Source organism: Mus musculus, chromosome 8 (assembly GCF_000001635.26).
Source record: "Mus musculus strain C57BL/6J chromosome 8, GRCm38.p6 C57BL/6J".
NCBI lineage: Eukaryota > Metazoa > Chordata > Mammalia > Rodentia > Muridae > Mus > Mus musculus.
The window spans coordinates 104,510,894-104,534,676 of NC_000074.6; the positions used below are offsets into that span (position 1 = coordinate 104,510,894).

Sequence of the window (23,783 nt, forward strand, 5' to 3'; positions counted from 1 at the left end):
CTTGTTAGTGAAACAGACATATCTACGATATGTAACTGTAAAATAGCAATCCAGCATTAACTAACTATACAAAGAGCTGGCTTTTGTTCTGTTTTCTCCCCATTCTCCCCACCATTCCAGACAACAAGACTATATTACAAATGAGAAAAACTTTTATTAAGGAAACAATTTAACTTCCGTCCTTTAACAGATTTTTACAAACCAAAGCACAATATGAAGACAATTACAGTTCCAACCATTAACATATTACACATGGTGCTTATTCTACAACTGGAAAGTTGCAGAAGTTTGTGACATACCACTATAAATATAAGTATTATTAAAAATTACGAATTGTTTGGTGATTATTTTGATAACTTCTTGAGCAGCAGCTCCTGTTGGAAAAAGGAGAGAAGTAAATGTTTGAAAAGAATAAATTTTAAGAGTTAAGTAATATATACCAGACTGGGCCTGACGGTGCATGCTTTTAATCCCAGTACTAAGGAGACAAAGACTGGTGGATCTCTGTGAGTTCAAAGCCAGCCTGCTCAACATAGTGTGTTCTAGGCTGGCCAAGGATATACAGTGAAGACACTTGTCTCAAAAAAAAAAAAAAAAAGAGTTGGGTGTGGTGGTAACGGATGACTCTATTCATCAGACTGGGGATGTAGAGGCAAGATGATTATGAGCTCATGGCCAGTCTGAGTTACAAATGGAATTGGAGGTCAGCCTGGTGTATATGAGATCTATGCTATATAGAATACACCACAGATACAGATGAGTACAAAAGACAAAACAAACAAAAAACATAAAGCCAAGCTGTTTAAAATCCCAAACAAACATATTTTGAGTCATAACAAAATAAAAGATAATAATTATTATTATTCAGGGTCAAACCCACACTGAATACTACAGAGCTCCTGTAAGGTACTTGAAACACAAAGAGACAGTGAAATTCCACCAAGAAAAAAAGAATCTTTTCTAAACTGAGGCAGCTTCTTTCTACATACTGAGGCTGTGGACTTAAACCTGTACTATCACCAAATCTCTCAGGCACCATAGATGTAGCAGAGGTGCAAGAAACAAAAAGATCTGCTGCTTGCTACCTTGGGTCTTTCTGTTTAACAGCAAGAGAAAGGATAGCTTACAAATAAATACAGCATATAGTATGTAGAAGACTTTGTGCTATGATAAAGAAGAAAAGAAGGACTAGTACAGAGGAATGGCTCATGTTTATATAGGGGAAGCCTCAGAGAATTACGTTCATAATCATAACAAAACACATAAAACTAAAGACCTACCTACACTCGTTAGGCCTCTCTGATTGTGTCTCTTAGAATCTGGCCTATGTAAATAAGTAATAATTTGCCCTTTCCTATGAATTTACTATTTAGACATGAAAGAATGATTTTATTTACATAAATTATCCAGAATCAGGCTTTAATTTGTGTTTGCTTAAAGTACAGTTTTCTTAGGACTCCATCACTAGCAGCATTCTGAACAGACTACTCCTCAAACTGGATCTGCCTTCAACGTCTAGAAAGGAATCGATCATAAGCACACAGCTCAGGCTATGGGAGGCAATAGGCAGGAGAGTCATTTTTAAAAAGGTATTATTTGCTTCATGTTTGTACTCCTTCTCCCTGTCATTAACATGTGGACACTCCGTGCAATGGTATTAGGTGGGGCTTCTGGGAAGTGATTAGAACCTGCACAAATAGATTCATGCCCTTATAAAGGAGATCCTGCAGGTTTCTTTTTATATGTGAGAGCAAAGTGAGAAAACCACCATGAATGAGACAGGCAGTGAGATCTCTACAGCCTCTCACTATGCTGGCATCTGAATCTTTGAAACCCGTAAGAAATACATTTCTGATGTTTATAAGGTCCAATCTATGGTACAGTTACAGTGTCTAACTAAACTAGAGCAAAGTGATAAAGGGAGTTTTATGAAAGAAATGGCAGGTTTTCACTGGGCCCTGAGGTGCAAAGACCTAGGGCATGTCTCAGGAAAAGAAGGGACGTAGGGCCTTTTAGTCAAGTTAGCCTTTGTTTCCTAGAACTGATGGGGCAGGAGGATTCGAGGGGGAGGAGGAAGGGGAGGAAGAGGAGGAAGGCCTATGTGTCCTTGTACCCAGAGAGCTAAGTGAGGCTCATGATCGGAAGAAGGTCTTCAGAAGGACTAAAGACTCCAGAGTCGCTCGCTCTGATGGCACGGGAGCTGGCGGGCAAGGAGAGCAGTGTGGAGGGCAAAGCACTAATTACACTAATTACAACAAATAGTAACTGTATGATAACAAATAAGTCATTTCATCTACAAAACTCACCTCCCAGGAACGCAGCAATGGTGTGTGGCTCAGCAGCTCCGTACCGGCAACTACAGAAAGGATGGGGGTTTACAGTTTTATTAGTCTCATCACAGTCTCTCCCAGTGAGTATTATCTTTATATGCTCTAAAGAATACTCACAATTCATGGACATAATCGTCTTTCACCATTACAGACAGCCCATATTCCTGAAGGAAGCCAGTAAGACAGGACTTCAACTTCCCTATATCTTCTTCAACTTGATAGTTAGATACTCCTAAAAAAAAGTGTGTGTGTGTGTATATATATATATATATATATATATAATATATACATTTCCATTAAAATAAATATGTGGGCTGGGCACAATAGTGCACACCTTTAACTCAGGAGGCAAAGGCAGGCAGATCTCTGTGTTTGTGAATGCTCTGTATTACGTAGTGAGTGCTAAGACTGCCAGGGCTGCATAGGCGCCAGGTCTCAGGGGAAAAAGTAATTCAAACTGATCGTTATCTCTTACTTAATCCAGTTTAAAACAGTAAGGTATAAAACTACAGAACAAACATAAACCAACATTTGAAAATATCAGAATCTGCTAAACTAAAATCTATCACAAATTGAAGTTCAGTAAGTCTTACTCAGGTCTAGGGATTTTAACTTAGTGACAGCATATTATCCCAACATTCTGGTGGGTTTCTGGTCTTTTAAGTCTTAGCTAATTATGTTGTAGAAGATTAACACAAAAAATACTCAATAATTATTTGATCAAAAAATTAAAGAGAAAATACCTTACTTATATCCTTTAAGTTAAATTTCTATTTTTTTGGAAACAAAGTCTTATTATTAATCCCTGCTAGTCTCAAACTTGTATGTAGTCAGGGGTGACCCTGAACTTCTAATTCTCCTGACTCTACCTCCTGGGTGAGATAACAGGCGTATGCTTTTTTCAGTGCTGAAGATCTCTAAACCTAGGGCTTTGTTCACTCAACAACAAACTAAGCTACTTATTTCCATTTCCAGCCCTTTATTTCCATTTTGAGTGATTAAATGGCACTGAGGACATAAAGCAATCGTAATATACAACATTTACTAAACATTAATAGATGCTGGATACTATTTTATGTACTTTGTGCCTTTGCACTGATTTAATTCTCAAAAGAACTTTATGAAGGAGCCACAACTATACAGATAGAAAAGCTGGGACACAGACAAATTACTTAGTTCATGAACAGCAAAACTAGAATACAAGACAAGCATTTTGTTGTTGTTTTCTCATGCAGGAAATCTAATCCAGGGCCTTAGGAGTGCTAGGGCCACTAAGCCAGTCCTACGTCATTTCTTTCTCTCTTCTTTGTTGTTTGGGACAAAGTCTCATTCTGCAGCCCAGCTGACCTCAGATTCACAGCAATCTTTCTACCTCAGCCTCCTGAATGTCCGTCCGCCCCATAGCTGTGAGCCACCATACCCAGGTGTCAAGCATCTCAGTAAGGAGAGTGAAGATGTCTCTTCGATATTTAACTCAGTCAAACCTTCAGAATCTCAAGCCTAGGCACCATACGACTAAGAACCTCCCTCTTAAAAAAGGAACTGCTTCAGCTCCAACAAGAAACCAGCAGAGAGGATTAAAGGCCAACAGATGGGTCAGTGGGTAAACTGTGCTGTACAAGCCTGAGGAGCCCACTTCAATCCCCGAGAACCCGCATTCAAACCTGAGCATAATGGTATACATCTATCTTATCAGGGGAAACCCAAAGACAGGAGGACCCTGCTTGGCCAGCCAGGCTAGCCAAATCTGTGAGCCCTCAGTTCATTGAAAAACCTTTCCTCAAAAGATAATGTGAACAGCAACTGAAGAAGACATTTAATATTAACCTCTGGTCCCCACACATACATGCACACATGTATACACTCATGCACACACACTTTAACCTGTTTTAAACCACTAAGTTTTTGAGACCTACACACACACACACACACACACAATGAATTTTAAAAAGACAAATATAAAAATAAGACACAAGAGATAGGACTGGAGAGTCAGTTCAGCAATTAAGAGCACTGACTGCTCTTCCAAAGGTCCTGAGTTCAATTCCCAGCAACCACGTGGTGGCTCACAACCATCTGTAATGGGATCTGATGTCCTCTTCTGGTGTGTCTGAAGACAGCTACAGTGTACTCACATACATAAAATAAATAAATCTTCAAAATTGAAAAAAGAAAAAACATACAAGGACATGTTAGTGATACACATTCAACCAACATTCTTCTCTAACAGTTTAGAATCAAATGGTTTAAAAGTAGTGAGCCTTAAAAAACAATAGAGCACTGGGCTGGAGAGATGGCTCAGAGGTTAAGAGCACTGGCTACTCTTCCAGAGGTCCTGAGTTTAATTCCTAGCAACCACATGGTGGCTCACGACCATGTAATAGGATCAGAGTCCCTCCTCTGGCATGTGTGTGTGTGTGTGTGTGTGTGTATGTATGTATGTATGTATGTATGTATGTATGTATGTATATAAAAATATGTATATAAAATACACAAACAATCTTTTTTAAAAAAAAATCAAATAATAGTTCCTCTAATATCCACAGAATACTAAAATTCAGGTCAAGTGGGTTTTCCTGTGTGGTTGGTTGGTCTTTTTTGAGACATATTCTCTCTACATAGCCCTGGCTGTCCTGGAACTCACTCTGTAGACTTGGCCCAGCTCTGCCTCTAGTGCTGGGATTAAAAGCAAGTGCCACTACACCTGGCATCAAGTCAAGCATTTATTTAAGACTTTAATGAGTGAATCTGATGGCTCATGCCTGTAAATTCAATACTTTGGAGACTGATTGAGGAAGATCACAAATTCAAGGCCAGCCCAAGCTAATAAGTAAGATCCTGTCTTAAAACAACAAAAAAGCCAAAAGATCTTCTTTGTATCTGGTAAATCAACTGCTGTTCTTACCTGGGTATCTGCCATGCTGTTTATGAAATCGATCAACAGCCCGCAACATCAGGTACAGGACTATCTCATTATCCGGATTGTCCATGCTAGAAACTGAAAGGAAAAAAAAAAAATCAGTAAAACTAGATAACATACACAAGCAACAAAAGGCTGAATTCATACTCAAGTTTCAGGATACAAAATAATATTAGCAAAAAATATTAAATATTTTATTAAAATAAAGTATAAAATTATAAATAAGAAATAAATACATTAAGGTGTAACACAAGGGGTCTTATAGACTCCTAGCTGGAGTCTCTACCAAGGTAGAAACATGATAATGTTAGTTCTATATAGCACACAATGCAGTCAGTAATCTAAACACATTTTTATGTATTTATTTCTGAATAATATATGTAAATTAAAATCATTCAGGTAATCTATGAAATATTCACATTATTTTTATAGCACCATTTATTCAGCACTATTATACACATTTTATTAGTATCTTTTAACTTAGCATCTGGTTGTTATACTTACTAATTTCATCTTTGTTGACTGTATCCAAGCCATACTCTTCAGCTAAAGATCGACATCTTACCACTCGAAGAAATGCAGAATTGCTGCCTGGAAACAGTAAAGACTTCAGGAAGGTTGTGACAACTGAATACACCAAATTATGGGTCACTTTATGAACAAGAAATTAGGGCTACAAGATGGATCAGCAGCTAGGAGAGCTTGCTGTTAATGGAGAGGAACTGAGTTCAGTTCCCAGTACCCACCTGCCCACAGCAGGCCTCATGACTACTTATAACTCTAGCTCCAAGGGGATCTGACATCTTTGACCTCTGCAGGTGCACATATCCACACACAGATAGGCACATACACATAGCTGGGTGTGGTGGCGCACGCCTTTAATCCCAGCACTTGGGAGGCAGAGGCAGGCAGATTTCTGAGTTCGAGGCCAGCCTGGTCTACAGAGTGAGTTCCAGGACAGTCAGGGCTATACAGAGAAACCCTGTCTTGAAAAACCCAAAACAAACAAACAATTTAAAAACAATAAACATTTTGAAGCATTTATTCATTAAAAATTTTATTGAGTGACCACAGTACTGTGGGGGTTTTGTTAGACACCGAATATTAATGGTATGAAGAAATTGCTGCCTTGGTTATAGTCTCAGTTTGGTGTGTGAGGAAGGCTTAAAACAAATGTGTGTGTCCATGTACCTGTTCTTTGGGGTTCCTCCGATTAACTGATAGGCCATCTTTCTAACCCGGCAACTAACTTTATGAAACTTTTACTTCTGTGTGTGATATATGCATGGATATGCTTAGCCACCCGTGAATATGTGGTGAATATGTGGTGACCAGAGATTGATTCTGAGTGTCTTCTATGAATCGCCACTGTATTCTTTTTCTTTTTGTTTTTATTTGTTTTCCACCTATCTTTTTGAGACAGGATCTGTTTGCATGGCAAGCACTTAACCCGCTGAGCTATCTTCAACCTGCAACTGACTCCAAGAACACGCTTTTACCGCCTCAGAAATTAGGGAGAAAACCCCAGAAGCCCAGCCATGAACTATCATGACAAATTCTTAATTCCATTAGTCACTTAACACAGATCAAATGAGTACCAATGGCCCAGTCTTAAAATGTCCTTTAGAGTACAAAAAAACAAAATAAAATTTACCTAAGGATACACACACCCTACTTCAAGAATTTCAACCATTTAAAACTCCCAAGAACACCCTCTGTAGCATACTTTTATTAAGCAAAATAAGAAAATTAAAAGGACTTACAAAGCAATTTTAATTCTTTCTCTGAAATGGACTCTGGTGCCTATAAAGAAATAAATGCAGGTTTTTCTCTAGCACGCACACACACAGAGACAGCAATGGCACAGCACAAAGCCAAGAGCTGGGAAAACACTCCAAACACAACTGTTCTCCTGTAACAGGGGTGCTCATTAGAGACAAGTAGGCACTTCTGCCAAAGAAGCAAGCCAGGGCCCCGCCTTCCCTCTCTAACCCCTCCCTGGCTGAGCTCCTTGCTGCGGGGAGAAGTACTGTTCACCACTTACCTGGCCAACAGACTGAAGCAATTTGGCAACGTGATTGCCTACAGCAGCAGCATCTTTCTTTGCTTTCTCTCGGTAACTGGAAAAGATTGACAACAACAAAACCCTACAATTAATGACTCCTAAAATTAGCAAAGCTAAAGTCATCTTTAAGTGAACAAAAGTTTATTTTTAATTTAAAAATGTTTGGAAACATATGAAATGTGAAAATGGTAGAGAATTATCACCAGTAGCACCTCTCACCAGTTAGGTGTCATGGAAGAGCTGGCAGTAGAGTCCTCTTCTGGAGTCCTCTAAAGCCAAAGCTCCCATTATCCATCCCTACAGCATCCAACTTCAATGTACCCAGGTGACACCTGTCATCCCTACAGCATCCAACTTCAATGTACCCAGGTGACACCTGTCATCCCTACAGCATCCAACTTCAATGTACCCAGGTGACACCTGCCATCCCTACAGCATCCAACTTCAATGTACCCAGGTGACACCTGTCATCCCTACAGCATCCAACTTCAATGTACCCAGGTGACACTCGTGGGAGTCTTTCTTTTGAGTCATTTTCTTTTGGTCATTAATCTCTCGTAACTTAAGGAATCAATGACTGTAGATAAACACCTGTTATCCAGTATACCTCCTCTGACACACATGGACCCGTAAGGTCAGGTCTCCCTGGATGTTACCTTCTTTGTAACTAATGTACAGAGCTGATGAATGCAAGGAACCTGACCTGGTTTCCTCCAGGGCCAAAGGTTGCCATACAGAGAAGATCTTGGTCAGTGTTTAACAAATCTTGGTTTGTTGTCCTAATCTATGAGTTATAATACTGAAAATTTGGCAAAGGACAACTGAAGACAGAAACTAATGGTGACTTTAGGGACATTGCTCAGAGGTAGAACTCTTGCTTCACATATATATGAGGACCCAGGTTCAATCCCAATAGTACAACCTTCACCCTAAAAGGTGTGCCCTTACCTGGGAGAGACTCAGCATTAATACTAGTCATTTTTACAGTCAAATATAACTAGATATTAAACAAAGTTTTTCATGACTTATACTATTGGGTAGGTTTGAAGTGTGTGGTTTTCCTTGGACTTAACTTCAAGAAGGTGAGTTGTTCATGTAACATTTTTTTTAGGTCCTCTGTCAGAAACCAGGGTCTGAGTCCCTTTAGGAGGGCAGATTTAAGTAGCCTGTTACACATAGTTTAAAAACAGTGATAAGGCATGGTGGCACATTCCTTTAACCCCACTGAATTCAAGGCTAGCCTTGTCTACAAAGCTAATTTTAGGACAGCCAAGGCTACACACAAAAACCCTGTTTTGAAAAACAAACAAAATAACCACAACTAAAAGACACTTACACATTCTGCAGTTTTATGTATTTGTTTGAATCTGCAATCATATCAGGAATTGTGCCTCGGACAGGTAAATTTCCTTGACCCTCCTTGGCCACAAATTCCTTTAAGGCACGAGCTAGAATCCAAAAAGTTGGTGTCTAAAAAAATAAGAAAAAACTACTATAAAGGTGTGTATTCTGAGCTGGAGTTGAAGACAGCTTTATTTTCCCTTCTTGTTGTTACCTGTTTGGTGATATTTATGCATCGATCATCATTAAATATATCTTCAATACTGCTTGGGATCTAACAAAGGAACACAAGACATTACTTACATTAAGAATGCTGTCCACCTTTATTTTCAATGCTATTTCTTCAAATAAGTCCTTTATATTTTCAAAGTGCAGTAAAATATCAACTTCTGATGTATTTAGTTTTATTTACAATCAGATTCTGATGGAGATCTGATGGGAAAGAGAATGGAAGAAAATCCTCTCCTGGCCTGTTAGCATTTCAGACAAGTCTCCCATATCCACATGGAGTAAAGGAAAAGCCAAACATGTCATTCTATATACTTTGTATCTGAAGACAACAATGACTACTGACATTGCTACAAAGCCAGATTTAAAGCTGTTCATGGTTTCCCAGCTTATGAAAGTCCTGAAATTCATTCACCCTAATTCCAGGGCTGTTCAGAGATGACCACTCTAACAAAAAATAAGTAATTATGCAATTTGAAACTCACAAGGTCACCACACTAATAACTTTACAAACTATAGGCTTTGATTCTATGCAGACAAAATAGAGTTCTCAGTGACAACCTCGTGACTGGTGTCTTGGCTTCCAACCCCACACCTCTACTGTATTCATAAGAGTCAACAGTCTTTTGAATGGCCCACTGTAGTGGCACACATCTTTAATCTCAGCACTAGAAGGCAGAGGCAGGTGAATCTGTGTGAGCTCCAGGCCACCTGGTCTACTAATGAGTTCCAGGCCAGCTAGCACTATATACAGTGAGATCCTGTCTCAACATCAAACAGACCTTCCTACTTCCCTGCTCAAAACCCTTCTAGGTCTGCGAGATTCTGCTATGGTATGGCCCTTTCTAGCTCTCCAAACTCAAATCTTGCCTATCACTTTCTTTCCCCTTCAATCGTACTGACTTTCCTACTGATCCTTTAACTCTGTGCCCTGCGCCCGTGCCCTCTGCTTGAGCAGCTCATGCAACAGACCTCTGGGTGGCACTTCACTCAGGCCTTTTCCTCCTTCCCAGCTCCCTCTCTAACACTGCCCCCTAGGTACACCCTATCCAATACCCAGACCCCTTCTTGCCTCCTCACATTCTAACTTTGTTCATACATTAATATCCAATTGTTCAATTTACTGCCCCCAACTCCTAGAACCATTTTTCTGTTTTATTTTTCTTGTGCCCAGACTGGACTAGAACTCACTATGCAGCCAATGTGGTCTCAAGCCTCTTCCTCCATCTCCTTGGTTCTGGCATTACAAGTACATGCCGCCATGCCTGGCTTTATAATCATCCTTTAGTTTTAAAAACTGATCATTACATTTTATTTTCAGTAAAAATGCAGATCTAACATGTATCATTTGATAGCTATACATATACATTTTCAACATTCTTTCCAATTAAGATAAAAGATGTTCCTTAGCTAGAATGATTTACAAGGCATACACTCAGGAACCATTTCAGGGTCTTCAAAATGTCTACAGTGACTTGAGTGCTTTCCTAATGTGAAAGGCAGTACTCAAGCTATAAATTGTAAAAAAAAGAAAAAAAAAAACTATAAAAAATCTTCCAGGTGTCTTATTCCACAGTTCCTCAAAAATGAACGAACAAACTTAGAAGAAGAAGAAGAAGAAGAAGAAGAAGAAGAGGAGGAGGAGGAGGAGGAGGAGGAGGAGGAGGAGGAGCAGGAGGAGCAGGAGGAGAAGGAGGAGGAGGAGGAGCAGGAGGAGGAGGAGCAGGAGGAGCAGGAGGAGCAGGAGGAGGAGGAGGAGGAGGAGGAGCAGGAGGAGGAGCAGGAGGAGGAGGAGGAAGAGAAGGAGGAGGAGGAGGAAGAAAAAGAAGCAGCAGCAGCAGCAACAGCAGCAACAGTAGTAGTAGTAGTCTGACTTATTTTCCGATACTTTTTATGTATTCTAAGTTGGGCTTAACCTCACTCTGTAGCCCAGGCTGGCTTCAGGCCTCAGATTCAGAATCCACCTGCCTCAGCCTCCAAAGTGCCAGGATTACAGGTGTAAGTTACCATATCAGCTTATAATTTTTGCAATGTACAAGTCATTGAGAACATCTCCAATTATGTCTAAATAACTGCTGCAAAAAAATGCAAGATAACAAAATTTAACTTTTGAGTTTAGTACTTCTTTTGACTAGCAAACTATCATTTGTAAGTCTTACCTCCAAATTCTCAACTATTCATAAATCATATTTCTCTAAGTGAAAGAAATTACTTTATTTTATTGCTATTATATGCTGAAGCACAGACATAATTTTAATGAGGATAATATAGATTTTTTTTTTGTTTTGAGCCCCAGCTGTTTCTGCACTTGCTATGTGGCCAAGGATGGCTACTCATCACCTTGCTCCCCTCCCCCAGGGGTGGAGGTACAGGCATTCACCACCATGCAGGGCACAAAACTTTATTAAAGCCGGGCGTGGTGGCGCACGCCTTTAATCCCAGCACTCGGGAGGCAGAGGCAGGAGGATTTCTGAGTTCAAGGCCATCCTGGTCTACAAAGTGAGTTCCAGGACAGCCAGAGCTAGACAGAGAAACCCTGTCTCGAAAAACCAAAAACAAAAAAAAACAAAAAAAAACAAAACTTTATTAAAACTAAACTGCTGTTTTCCGCTGGGCATGGCACATACTTGTAACACTTGAGAGGTGGAGGCAGGAAAAGTGTCACAAGTTCAAAACCAGCCTGGTCTATACAGCAAATTTGAAAGTAGCCTGGGCTACATAAAAAGACCTTGTCTTAATAAAAAACAAAACAAAAGAACCCAAACATTCTTTGTTTAGGCATTTAGGCAATATTAGGTTAAATTGTTATATCAACTTTCACATATGAAAACATCAGAAAACACAGTGGTTTCAGCAGTTTCTTTGATACCTGAGTTGTATTTAGTGCTGTGTTCACATTTTTGATGGCTTCTTCAAAATTCTCTTCGTCTTCTGGAGCTCCATTTTCATTCTTTAAAATCCCTATTAAAACAAGAAATAGCTAACAATGTCTCCTTTCACTTTGGCTTCCAACATTATAGAAAAATCTTATCAGGAGCTGAACAGAGGACCACAGTGCTAACCCTTACAGGAAACACAGCCATTTGTTCTTCCTAAACTCTTTTTTTTTTTAATTTTTTTTATTTTTGAGACAGGGTTTCTCTGTGTAACCCTGGCTGTCCTAGAACTCACTCTGCAGACCAGGCTGGCCTCGAACTCACCTGGGTATGCCTCTCAAGTGCTTCTTAAACTCTTTAAGAAATGATACCTTTACCCCCAGGGAAAGTAAAATAGGAACTCATGACAGCATCATCTGACAATAAATATTGGTTTCAAGCAATTCTTTTTCAATATTTAATACCTTATATGCTTTATATAATACTTAATTACAATGCAGAAAATTACCTTGTCTTATCAAATCTCTGAAGTCCTCTTTTTCTTTATAACTTTTAGGAATCCGTCCATTTGTCTAAATTGATTAAAATATTTAAAGATCTAGTTATCAAAACTCAAAATATGGAAATTGGGTGTCCCATGGTTTCCCCATTATAAAATCACTGAAACAGAGGCTTGCTTAATTTGGAAAGTGTAATTGTAGACCATTTCTTTACATTCATTCTGGGTGAAATTTACTAAAATTCCTATTTGTTAATTAAAATATCAGTACTGAAAGAGTGATAGCTAGACTTCAACTGAAAAGCTCCCACTTGCATTACATCCTCACAAGGGAAAACATTAACCTCCCATAACCCTCTAAAGAAATCCCTTATCACATCTTGGAAATAATAGTAATTTAATTAAAAAACAAAAAGTACATACTTCATTATACCACTGTGCTAAATATTTAGCTATGATCACAATCCATGGAGTATGGCTATGGTCCTAAAATAGAAACACAAATTGAAGAAAATAGCAGTATTAGTTAATATTAACTCTTCACATACCATCTTATTTTCAATATTTATAATTATCTTCTAATCCACATGAAGTAATAAACAGGCAAATGAACTGGTTTAATAAAACTGGTTTTAGAAATGGTTTCTGAGTGGCTGTGGAGTAGCTCTGTGAGTAAAATGTGTGCCAGACATGGCTATAAGCTGGAACCTCAGTGCATAAGGTCAAGGCAGGCAGATCCTGGATCTCATTGGCCAATCATAGATGAATGGCTAGCTCTAGACTGATGAGACACTGTCTCAAAATACAAAGTAGAAAGCAACTAAGAGAACCTGAGGTTGACCTCTGGCCTCCACAGGTGCATGCATAGGTTTCTGTAAAAATACACACACACACACACACACACACACACACACACACACAGACATAGACATACACACACAGACATAGACATACACACACACACACACAGACACACAGACATAGACATACACACACATACACACACACACACACACACAGAGAGACATAGACATACACACACACACATAGACACACACACACACACACACACAGACACACACACACAGACACACACACACACACACACACATAGACACACACACACACACACACACACACACACACACACACACACACACACACACACACACACACACTAACCTTTTTTTCCATATGGTCCAAGTCATAAGACTGAAGATGTTCTCTCAGTTCAGGAAATGGCTTATCTAGTCGTAGATCCTCCAATGCATTATCTGGATGAGATTCTATTACTGTCAAGCAATCCCAAAAGATAATTCTTTACTTCATTATAGGAACGTAAGACACACACACACACACACACAATTTTGTGTAATTGGATGGTTGGAAATGGAGTCTTACTCTATAGCCCAGGCTAGCCTTGAACTCATGGCAATCCTTCTGTCTCATCATCCTGGTTGTTGTCGTTACAGGCATGACCCAACGCACCAGGCTGGAAACCTATACTTTTTTTTCTTGAGACAGGGTCTCACTCTAGCCTCGACTGCTTCTTTTACTCAATGTCAGTTACTCCCACTTCCTGATCTGACTTTGGACACTGCTTTCCACATGAGGGATACAAAACAATGCACAACTTCAATTAGTATTTGTAATGAGGTTATAAGTCTGCCACTTGCTATGTCACTTTAGACAAGTAACAATTATATTTCTGTGCAGAGATAATAGTATCTGCTTAATAAGGTTCTGTAAAGAGTAAATAAGTCATTTACATCAGAGCAGACACACAGCTAACAGTGCTGACCTTCATCATCACCCACTCCTGAGCATCTCCCCTAAGTTGGAGGCTCTCACCCTCTCCCTCCTCCCTTCTTTACCTCACTCCCATCGCACCCCTGCAAACTTGGCTCCTTTAAGTCCACTCATTCTCTACTCATACTCTAACATTAGAGCGATCAACTTAAAACACAAATGTTATCCCATTGCTTCCCACTTTTAACTCTTAAATGGCCTGACGTCATCTACCAAAAGTGTATCCTAACTGCCCACATGACACTAAGCCTTGTGAGGCTTCAGTGTTAATAGCCACTGTTACACCAACAGAGTGCCTGGTTCATATAATAGCTGGCTTAGAATGAAAACACTTTATTTAGTAGAAGCATTTTTACTGAATACTAAAGGAAAATTTTATAAAATTCTAAGATTAAGATTCTATAGTACAAGCTGATATCAGCTCTGGGCTGCTGTAGGCCTGCCTATGAATCACTGGTTTCCTTTAACACTGTTTCCTTAGGAATAGTAGCTCGGAAAAAGGCTTATCATATGTAACTGGACGTGGAATGGAGAAATCTAAGGCCAATATAAGACTGAAAATAAAGACAGGTGGGAAATGGTGGTGTAATGGAGAGGCAAAATTATTACTTTTATTCTGTATGTTACTATGTATGCTGTGCTATAATTACAGCTATGCAACTATGAAGTAGCAACAAAATAATTTTATGGCTAGGGGTCATCACAACATGAGGAATTGTATTAAAGGGAAGGCTGAGAACCACTGATGTAGTGTTTGTGTCAAAGTGGCCCACACACTCCTGTGGCAACCATAGATGTCCTATTTTGGGTTGGGGAGCAAAAGAAACCAGGTATTTACATAGCTCCTGGGTCTCTTAGCAAGACAAACAAGGTGTATGTTATGTCTCTGGCCTGCATCCATTTATAAAGCTATGTAAGGAAATAGTCAAAACCCTTTGAATCAGGCTAGAGATGGCTTAATGGTTAAGAGCAGTGGTTACTCTTCCAGAGAATCCAGGTTCAAGTCCCAGCACTGACATGGTGGTTCACAACCATCTGTAAGCCCAGTTCTGGGTGATAAGAGGTCCTCTTTTGGACTCTGTAGGCACTCATATACACTTGGTACACAGTCATACATGCAGGCAAAACATCAATACACATATAAATAAGTAAGCACATAAAAAAACTATTGAATCTTATTGCCTTTTTGAACCTGTACTGCTAGAAATTTATTTCATAATTCAAAACAATTTAAAAATTGTGACTTCCTAAATTAGCAAGTTTCTAAAATTACTGCTCAAGTAACCATTAGCAAGTCCCATATGCTTAACAATTTTACCTGGGTGTTCTTTTATAATAATCCTCATATAACCAACTAGTCCATATGTCCTACAGATCAAAAGAGGGATCTGGGAATTCCAGAGAACATCTGCTAAACGCAGCAATGTACTGAAAAAGAAGGCAAAGTAAGAACATAAGCCAGCAAGTATATGCCAGACACGGGAACTGTCTAACATAAACAGGCAAGAACACAGTGGAAAGCAAGTGATTTCATGGGGCAACAACCTCACAAGTGCTGCACTCGAGGGATGAGAAACCCCAGTCTGTAGTACTAGGAAGAATGCTGATGAACACACTATCTAAACATTTTCATCATAGTGGAACATTTCCAAAACCCATAGACACCTACAAATCCTCCTGTAACCACGGAACTGCTTTATTTTACTTTTCTTGGTTTTGGTGTTTCAGAAACACTGGAGCTCACTACGCAGCTCAAGCTGTCCTGAAACTCATTGTGTAGGCCAGGCTAGCCTCGATATCCTGAAACTTATTGTGTAGGCCAGGCTAGCCTCCAACTCCTGATCCTCTCTCTCTGGCTCCTGGGTGATGGATTAGACTGCAGTGAATACTACCATACCTGGCTTCTAATTAATCTTTCATCACTTAGCAATAGCTAATGTTCACTTAAGTTACTCTAAACATATCCAAATATCTAACTTTTTATTCCCCATACAAGAGTTTCAAATGAAAAGCTTCTTTAAGAATTTTAGAAACAAGACAAAATATGTATACAGAAAGATGTACATAGAAAACTATGTAAACCAAGCAAGACCATGAAAAATATTAACATCGAAAATTTACCTTTCAAGAAGCTGAGTTGCAACCACAATAGTAAACCTACAGAAAAATGAAGGATCATTGTCTAGAAGGTTTTCTGGACTCTAAATAAGACAAGGGGAGGAAAAAATTCAACAGTTTCACATATTAAACATGGCAGAAACACATAAGCTATTTTAATATAAATTAGTTGACAAATTAAATTCCAACTAAATATAAATGACACAAAAATTCAGAATTCTAAGTTTTAGGGTTTTGAATAATTTTTTAAAACACACTGTAGCAAAAAAATAATAATGTATATATATATGTATTATACCTCTTCCACAAAACTTCCAGAGACATCGCTATTTAGTTCTTGTAAGAATTCCATGGCAGCTTGAGCTCGGTTCTTTTCAAAGACAAAGCATTTGATTTGATTTAGAAAGTGCTTGGCTACAATGTGATCCCCACACTTACAGATTAAGAAAAACTCAATGTGAAACTTTCCAAATTCCATGCATGGATGTGACAATTCTCCTTCTCATGATTTAACTGAGGTCCAAGTAGAACGTTACTCAGGTTGAACTAAGCTATCACTTATAGAGTTGTTAAATGACCACGTTATTTGCCCTTGACTTTTCTGATCAGACGAAAGAGAAAACCAGGCAGCAAGCAGGGCTGTGCTGAATCCCGTTCAGACCCTGTCTACCTACACAAGAGTGGCCAATCACTAAAGCAAGCTCAACTCCATTCAGAATGTAACACAGCTTTCATTTGAAATACAAAAGTGTCTGTGTGTGTGTGCGTGTGCGTGTGTGCATGTGCGTGTGTAGTTTAAAAACTAAGGTTTTCATTTGATGTATTAAAAAAAAAAAAACTTTCTGGTTAACTCCACTTACTAATTTCTACCACAGTACTCTATCCACTGAACATCAATGTCACTCGAGTCTCTAATAAAGGACAGTGTAAAGTCGCAGTACTCTAAGTTCTTAAACTACCAAGAGAGTTACCAGATTAGAAAGTGAGCTAAACCCACTTTTCCCTCAGAGAATAAGATCTTTGAAAGTCAAAACTTTTTTAGCGGCCAAGGTATAGTGGCACTATTAGATGCTCACACACCACCATACTCAGTCACGGACTGCTTACCTTGCCAATACTGCTTTTTTGAAGGAAAAAGCTGAAGGGGATAGAAAAAAGCCAAGATTTATATGGCTATAAAGCAAAAGTTGTTTAACATTTATAATAGTGTGCACCTTGCATTCAAAAGGGAAAACAAATGTGTGTTTTACTGCACTCTACCACTGAGCTATCCCCACAAACACTATGTCCACAGCTGATGTTAAGTCTCCTTGAAGGAAGGGGTGGGTAAATCAGCGTCCTCTATGGCACCACTTCACAGCATGCGCTGAGAGAAAAGAGTCCCAAGAACGAGAAAACACCACATGGCCTATCTCCTCCCTGGAAAGTCCTAATGTACCTCAAAAGAACGCTTTATAGTAAAGAGGTTTACAGAAACCTCTTTGACCCATTCCCCAAACTCGTTTGACCATGAAATCCACTGTTCCATTTAATGGCTATTAACATTTCCTATAACCAATGTTCTGCAGACACCTGGGAAATGCTGTAGTGAACGATTTGCTTTTGCAAGAAATTATAAAAGATTCATTCAGACTTCCTCCCACACATACTCTGGTCACGTCCCAAAGGCCCATACTGTGGCTGCTGATGAGAGCCAGGGCACAATTTTGTGGCAAAAGCACATGGTTCCGTAAGAAAAAAAAACTCCTTAGTGTTAGTACAAAGTAATGATTGTATTATTCTTAAACCATCCTGCAGAGTCAGCAAGGTAAGCAACAATAATAGAACTTTTATTATTTTATAGATACCAATAAAAGAGTTATGCTGTAGATAGCATAAATATACTATGCTCCAAAGAAAACATATCAAAGGAAATATGAACTAAATCCTGATTTTCCTTGAATTAATATTTACTTCTTGTTTATGGACAAATGTAATGAGAGATTCCTAGACTCTAACCACTTTAAAACAGTAAGTACGAAATCAAATTTGGAAATGTTCTGAAAAATCAAAGTATGACTATATGTAAAAAACAAAACATAGGTCATATGGGGCATTTTTATTTAGCATTATAGCACAATAAGAAATATATCAGACTAAGAAGATATAAATGAAAGATATTGTTCTTATTCCTTTTTTAAAATTTCTTTAAAAGATATATTTATTTATTTTATGTATATGAGTACACTGTAGCTGTATAGATGATGGTTTGAGACATCTTGTGGTTGCTAGGAATTGAACTCAGGACCTCTGCTCACTCCGGCCCAAAGCTTTATTATTATGTAAGTACACTGTAGCTGTCTTCAGACACACCAGAAGAGGGCATCAGATCTCATTACGGGTGGTTGTGAGCAGCTATGTGGTTGCTGGGATTTGAACTCAGTACCTTCAGAAGAGCAGTCAGTGCTCTTAACCCCTGAGACATCTCTCCAGCCCTTATTCCTTTTTTTAAAGACAAGGTCTCATTTTTTTAGCTCTAGCTGACGGCTGGTCTTGAATTTAATGAGATCCACCGGCCTCTGCCTTCCAAGCGGCCTCTGCCTTCCAAGCGTTGGAACTGAATTCATTTTCTTATTCCTATAATCCCCCAATCCAATCATACTCTTCACTAACACTAAGGAATTAACGCCAGGACTTAGAAAGCACTCAGAACTCACAGGTAAGAGAAAAATGACTATTGTTTTGTCTGACAGCAGTAAAGACAGTGACAGACCCTGGGTGACAGTGAGCCCCATCTGCTATCGGCCGGCTTGCCAGACCCTGAGTAACATGAGCCCATCTGCTATCGGCCGGCTTGCCAGACCCTGTCTTAGCACTTCGACTTTAGTCACTTCTTCACCATTATCTAACACCCAGTCACAAGGTTAAAACTGCTCAGGCCTCATCCTGAGTGCTCTGCCTTCTCTACCAGGCTTATATTTTCAAAGACAGACATACTTGTTTCCAGCATCTTCTCCGCTGACCAGATTTCCATCAATAATTGTAAATGATCCAATACCTAGGGAGACAAAGTATAGTCACAGACATGTTTTAGGTTTTTTTTTTTCTTTGTTTGCTTGCTCTTATATTTACTGTTTGAATGTGAGCGCACATGTGCCATGCACACATGAGGAGGTCAGAGACCAACCAATACAGGCTGCACAGACCAAATTCAACTTGTCAGGCCTAACAGCAAGTAACCAGCCACTAAGCCACCCTGTCAGCCTAAGAAGATCTACCTCTGTATCAGAGACTAAAGAAGTCACCGAGAATGCAATCACAGGTGTCACCTTACCTGGCAGCACCAAGTTTTTAAGAATTTCAGTTCCTGTAGCCGTTGCATTTATTAAGCAAACATGAGCAGATTCCAAAGCTTCTTGTCCATGATCACCCCACAGCCTATAAAACAAAACAAAGATTGAACATTAAAAAGTTCACAAAGTATGACTTTCTTATTTGAATGGTGATATTTACAATATTCTTTCATAAAATAACATATACCAACCACAGCAAACACGTGGGAAAGGAGCTGATAATGTGTGGGTTACATGACAACATAACTGAAAACTTTGATAAACCATACTTTGCATGATATAATCAATATTATTACTAAGTTTTGCCTTTCTGATCTTTTCTGTTACTTCTTTCAAACCAGGTAATTTATAAAACAGAAAGTCTAGGTAGAGTCGTCAACATTCAAGAAATGTGTTAGCCAAGAAAGCACTTATCGTCTCAGCTATTCAGGAGGCCGACGCAGAAGAGTCTTTAGAAGCACGTTCAGGGTCAACCTGAGCAACAAAGAGAGGCCCTATCTCTTTAAAATACATACATACATAAATAAATAAATACATAAACAGATACGTGAATAAAGGAAGCTTCTTGCACTTAAAACATAGTCTGTTCTCAATCTCATTTCTTCAAGTGATGCAGATCCTATACATTTAAGGTCTTGACATAAGATATTTATTTCCCTGTAACATCACAAAAATAAGCAAAAATTTTATCAAGGAAACTTGCTTATTATCATCTGAAAAAGCTCACATTGAAGTACTTTAAAATATAATAACAGGTATTACTATTGCCCTTGGTTGCCTTCAAGACACTAAAGGTTAAGTCCCTATTGCTGAAGACACCATGCACTTCAGACACAAGATCTAGAGGACCTCAGCTGGGTTTGACCCGGAAGCCTTCTGCAGGAAGACCAGCTTTTGCTGTATACAAACTTTCAAGGGAGAGAAACCGTGGGTAGTTCTTCCAGCTGTAATGGCTATGAAACACAAAGGCTATGAAACCAGCATGGAGTGACAACGTGAGGGGCAATAGTGGCACTCTTATATTGGTGGTAACCAACAGCTAGCTCTCCAGTTGCACTTAAGGCTTGCTCAGCAGGAGAGAAATCATACCTGTTACTGGAAACCTAGCCAACGACCCAAGGCTAGAGGTGTCATGGATGTCAGAGAAGAACCTGTTGCCACCACTTTACTAAATCAGCTAATTCCTAACTGCATTCTAAAAATTTATTCTTTTTTTTTTTTTTTTTTTTTTTTTTTTGAGACAGGGTTTCTCTGTGTAGCTCTGGCAGTTCTGGAACTCACTCTGTAGACCAGGCTGGCCTCCAACTCAGAAATCCGCCTGCCTCTGCCTCTCTCTCTCTCTCTCTGCCTCTCTGCCTCTGCCTCCCAAGTGCCGGGATTAAAGGCATGTGCCACCACTGCCCACGTGTGTGTGTGTGTGTGTGTGTGTGTGTGTGTTTAACAGCAACAGAGAAAAAGAGGCCGAGATTTCAAAAAGGAACAAGGGGGTCCATGGGAGGGACTGGAAAGGGAAAAATGATATAATGTTTAACTGAATAAATACATACATACATACATATACATATATATATATATACACATACATACATATATACATACATATATATAATAGCCAGTGAACATTCTAATTTCTAATAGGATGACTAAGAGATGCACACATCAATAACACAGGGGTGTAATAAGAATTAGAAACACATATTATAACCTGATTGAGACTGGCATATCACTAACAAGACAAAGTTCATGACCACACATGTATCATGTTTTTTGGGCCAGGTTTGCCATCTTTATTCCCCCATTCCTTGACACACATATGTTATCTCCCCAAATCCCAACCAACCAACAATCTACTATTTTCTTTTCAGAATGGGAAATAATGGGGAAGCCCAAATTATTTGAAAATGCCATTGCCATACGGGTACTATCAGATGCCCGGGGACTTAAAAAAAAAAGACTTTGACACTCCTTCCATGTCACCAATATAAACAAAGCTTATCACAACAAACTGCACCACTTGATTTTCCATTTACTGAGCATCCAGTCTTCACTTTAAAGGGTCCCAGACCACACTGCTGGCACAGGGCTTTGCCTAGAGGAACTGATCACTCAAGGGCTGGCAAATGGAGAAACAAGCTTGGGAAAAAAATCAGAGAGACCAGAAAGACTTTTTCTCTTCCCAGGAAATGGGACACAGTCTTATCTGAGTACTAAGTGGTTGGACAGTTGAAGAATAAGCCTAAGAGTACATCTTCAAGATTCAGCAAGAAAATGTTCTTGCTGGCCTGAGAGGCGGGCCTTGGTCCCTGGCTATTACCTGCCGACCCAACTTTGTTTCTGCTTCCTTCTGACCTGCCTACAGCAAAAAGCAGTTCTTGTTTTGACAGATAAAATGCAGCCCTTTAAGGAATAACTCAGTAAGAATCCTCTTCCAGTCCCTAGGAACATTAAGTATCTTCTCAGCTTTGTTGCCTTCCCTTCTACCTCCACCCAAACACAGAACTACGAGTCCACAAGAACTCAGAGTAGTTACAAGGGCTCTGCTACCTTGTTTCTCTCTCTAGAAGCTTGGGACAAAGGATGAGTCTGAAAAAGCCAGGTGGCCCCAAGCTGGAAACATGTCTAACTCTGGGCAAATTAACCTAACTTTTACAAGACTTAGTTTCCCTATCCAGTATCAAAGACCGTCTGCCTTCAAGGATTCTCAGAACTAAGTACCTACGTCTCTGGGAGAGTAAGAGCTAGGTAGTCAATACAAAGAGAAACCTCCATCCTTAGGGACACAGGGTAAGTTCTCTTGAGATTAAGAGAGGCGAGGGGATGGCAACACTTTGATACACTTAGCTGACACAGAGTATACTCAATAAGAAAGGAAGAAGGTGGGAAGAGACAAGGAAGGAGAAATAGCTAAAGAATCCACCGGATGGTTTAGATGTGCCCTGTCCAAATGGTTTCTGAGTACTAGAAATGCAGCTGGCATGAATTAAGACATTTTTAAAATGTGTATGATACCTGATTTATAAGACTCTGTGAACAACAACAACAAAAATAGCTTGGTAATTTTAACAATAATTACGTTGAAATTGTAATGTTTTGGAATACTAGGTTAGATAAACACTGTCAAATTTGATTCTGGGATTGGGGAATGTAGCTCAATTTGGCAAGCAGGCATGATGTCCAGAGTTCCAGCCTCAATACTTCATAAACCGGGTGTAATAGTCCACACTTATAATCTCAGCTGTTGGGGAAAAAGAGGCAGAAGGATTGCATCAAGTCTGAGCGCAGTCTGCTCTACATTGCAAGTCCAGGCGGCCACTCAAAGGTAAAAGACAAAAAAAAAAAAAAAAAGGGGTGGGGTGGGGGAGCAAAAACTTATTTTTGAGTCTGGCTGGGCAGTGAGCATCTTCAATCTCAGCACTTGAGACCTGGGACGTAGGCGCTTGAGTTCAAGACTGGCCTACTTAAGACCATGTCTCTATATAAACGAGAGGGGTGGGGAGAACTAGTAGCAAAACTTATTTTCCTGTCTCTTTATTCTCCCGGTTCCCAAGGTCTTCCAATGGAGGCCAGGCTGGCTTTCAGTTTCCGATCCACCTGCCTCTGCTTCTCAAGTCCTTGGGATTACCATGTCTAGCTTCTTTTAACTTTATTTGAAAGGTGCCTACTGGAAAATGTGTAATTACGAACACGGTTTGCTCCGATAAAGCTAGCATGACGCATTTCTATTGGCCAGCGCGGGCGTAGACCAATACCTGCCGGGGCGCAGCGCTCGGCGGTCGGGCAGGATGGGGTGCTCCCACCCCCCTCGTTTAGCGAACGAGTAGGGAGGGCCTGCCGAGACTGTGCAGCCCAGTGGGTTGGCGGAGACACCGCGCACCGCAAACCGCGGACAGCCAGCCGTGCGGGAAGGGGCGAGCCGGCCTTCGCCGAACACTCGGGCCAGTGGCCGGATCCCAGAGCGCCGGCTCCCCACGCCCTGCACGGCCGGCCGCAGCCGCAGGCCCGTGGGAGGCCGGCCTACCCGGCCTAGGCACTTAGGCCCCGCGGGTGTCAGGAGAGCCCGCCAGCCTGGCCGGCTTGCTCACTCGTAAACCCCGGCTCACCTCAGCTGCCGGTCGTACTTTTGCTCCTTGAGTATCTTCCCTGGCTGCGCCATGGCCGCGCCTGGCCCGCGAACAGCAAAGCCGCCTAAGGAGGCCGCCACCCACTCGGCCTCACGCAGGCGCACTAAGCGCCCTCCTCCAGCGCGCAGCCAGTAGGGGGCGCCG

At 40.2% G+C, this 23,783-nt stretch overlaps 1 protein-coding gene across 2 annotated transcripts; it reads right to left on the reverse strand.

The window, feature by feature from the left end:
- Window positions 1-134: 134 nt before the first annotated feature.
- Nae1 (NEDD8 activating enzyme E1 subunit 1) lies at window positions 135-23,763 on the reverse strand. 2 transcript variants are annotated; one of them, NM_144931.3, is made up of 20 exons: window positions 23,619-23,744; window positions 19,500-19,603; window positions 19,163-19,223; window positions 17,294-17,324; window positions 16,485-16,556; window positions 16,190-16,269; window positions 15,387-15,496; window positions 13,442-13,551; window positions 12,683-12,745; window positions 12,269-12,332; window positions 11,754-11,845; window positions 8,871-8,930; window positions 8,652-8,785; window positions 7,295-7,370; window positions 7,014-7,053; window positions 5,755-5,841; window positions 5,236-5,328; window positions 2,448-2,562; window positions 2,307-2,356; window positions 135-374 (listed from the first exon to the last, which is right to left on the reverse strand). In NM_144931.3, the coding sequence occupies exons 1-20, from the start codon at window positions 23,669-23,671 to the stop codon at window positions 265-267; spliced, it is 1,605 nt and encodes a 534-aa protein (NP_659180.1). In that variant the 5' UTR covers window positions 23,672-23,744; the 3' UTR covers window positions 135-264. The 2 variants fall into 2 exon arrangements, with proteins under 2 accessions (NP_659180.1, XP_006530947.1); XM_006530884.3 differs by lacking the exon at window positions 16,485-16,556 and having other exon boundaries at window positions 23,619-23,763.
- Window positions 23,764-23,783: the final 20 nt, after the last annotated feature.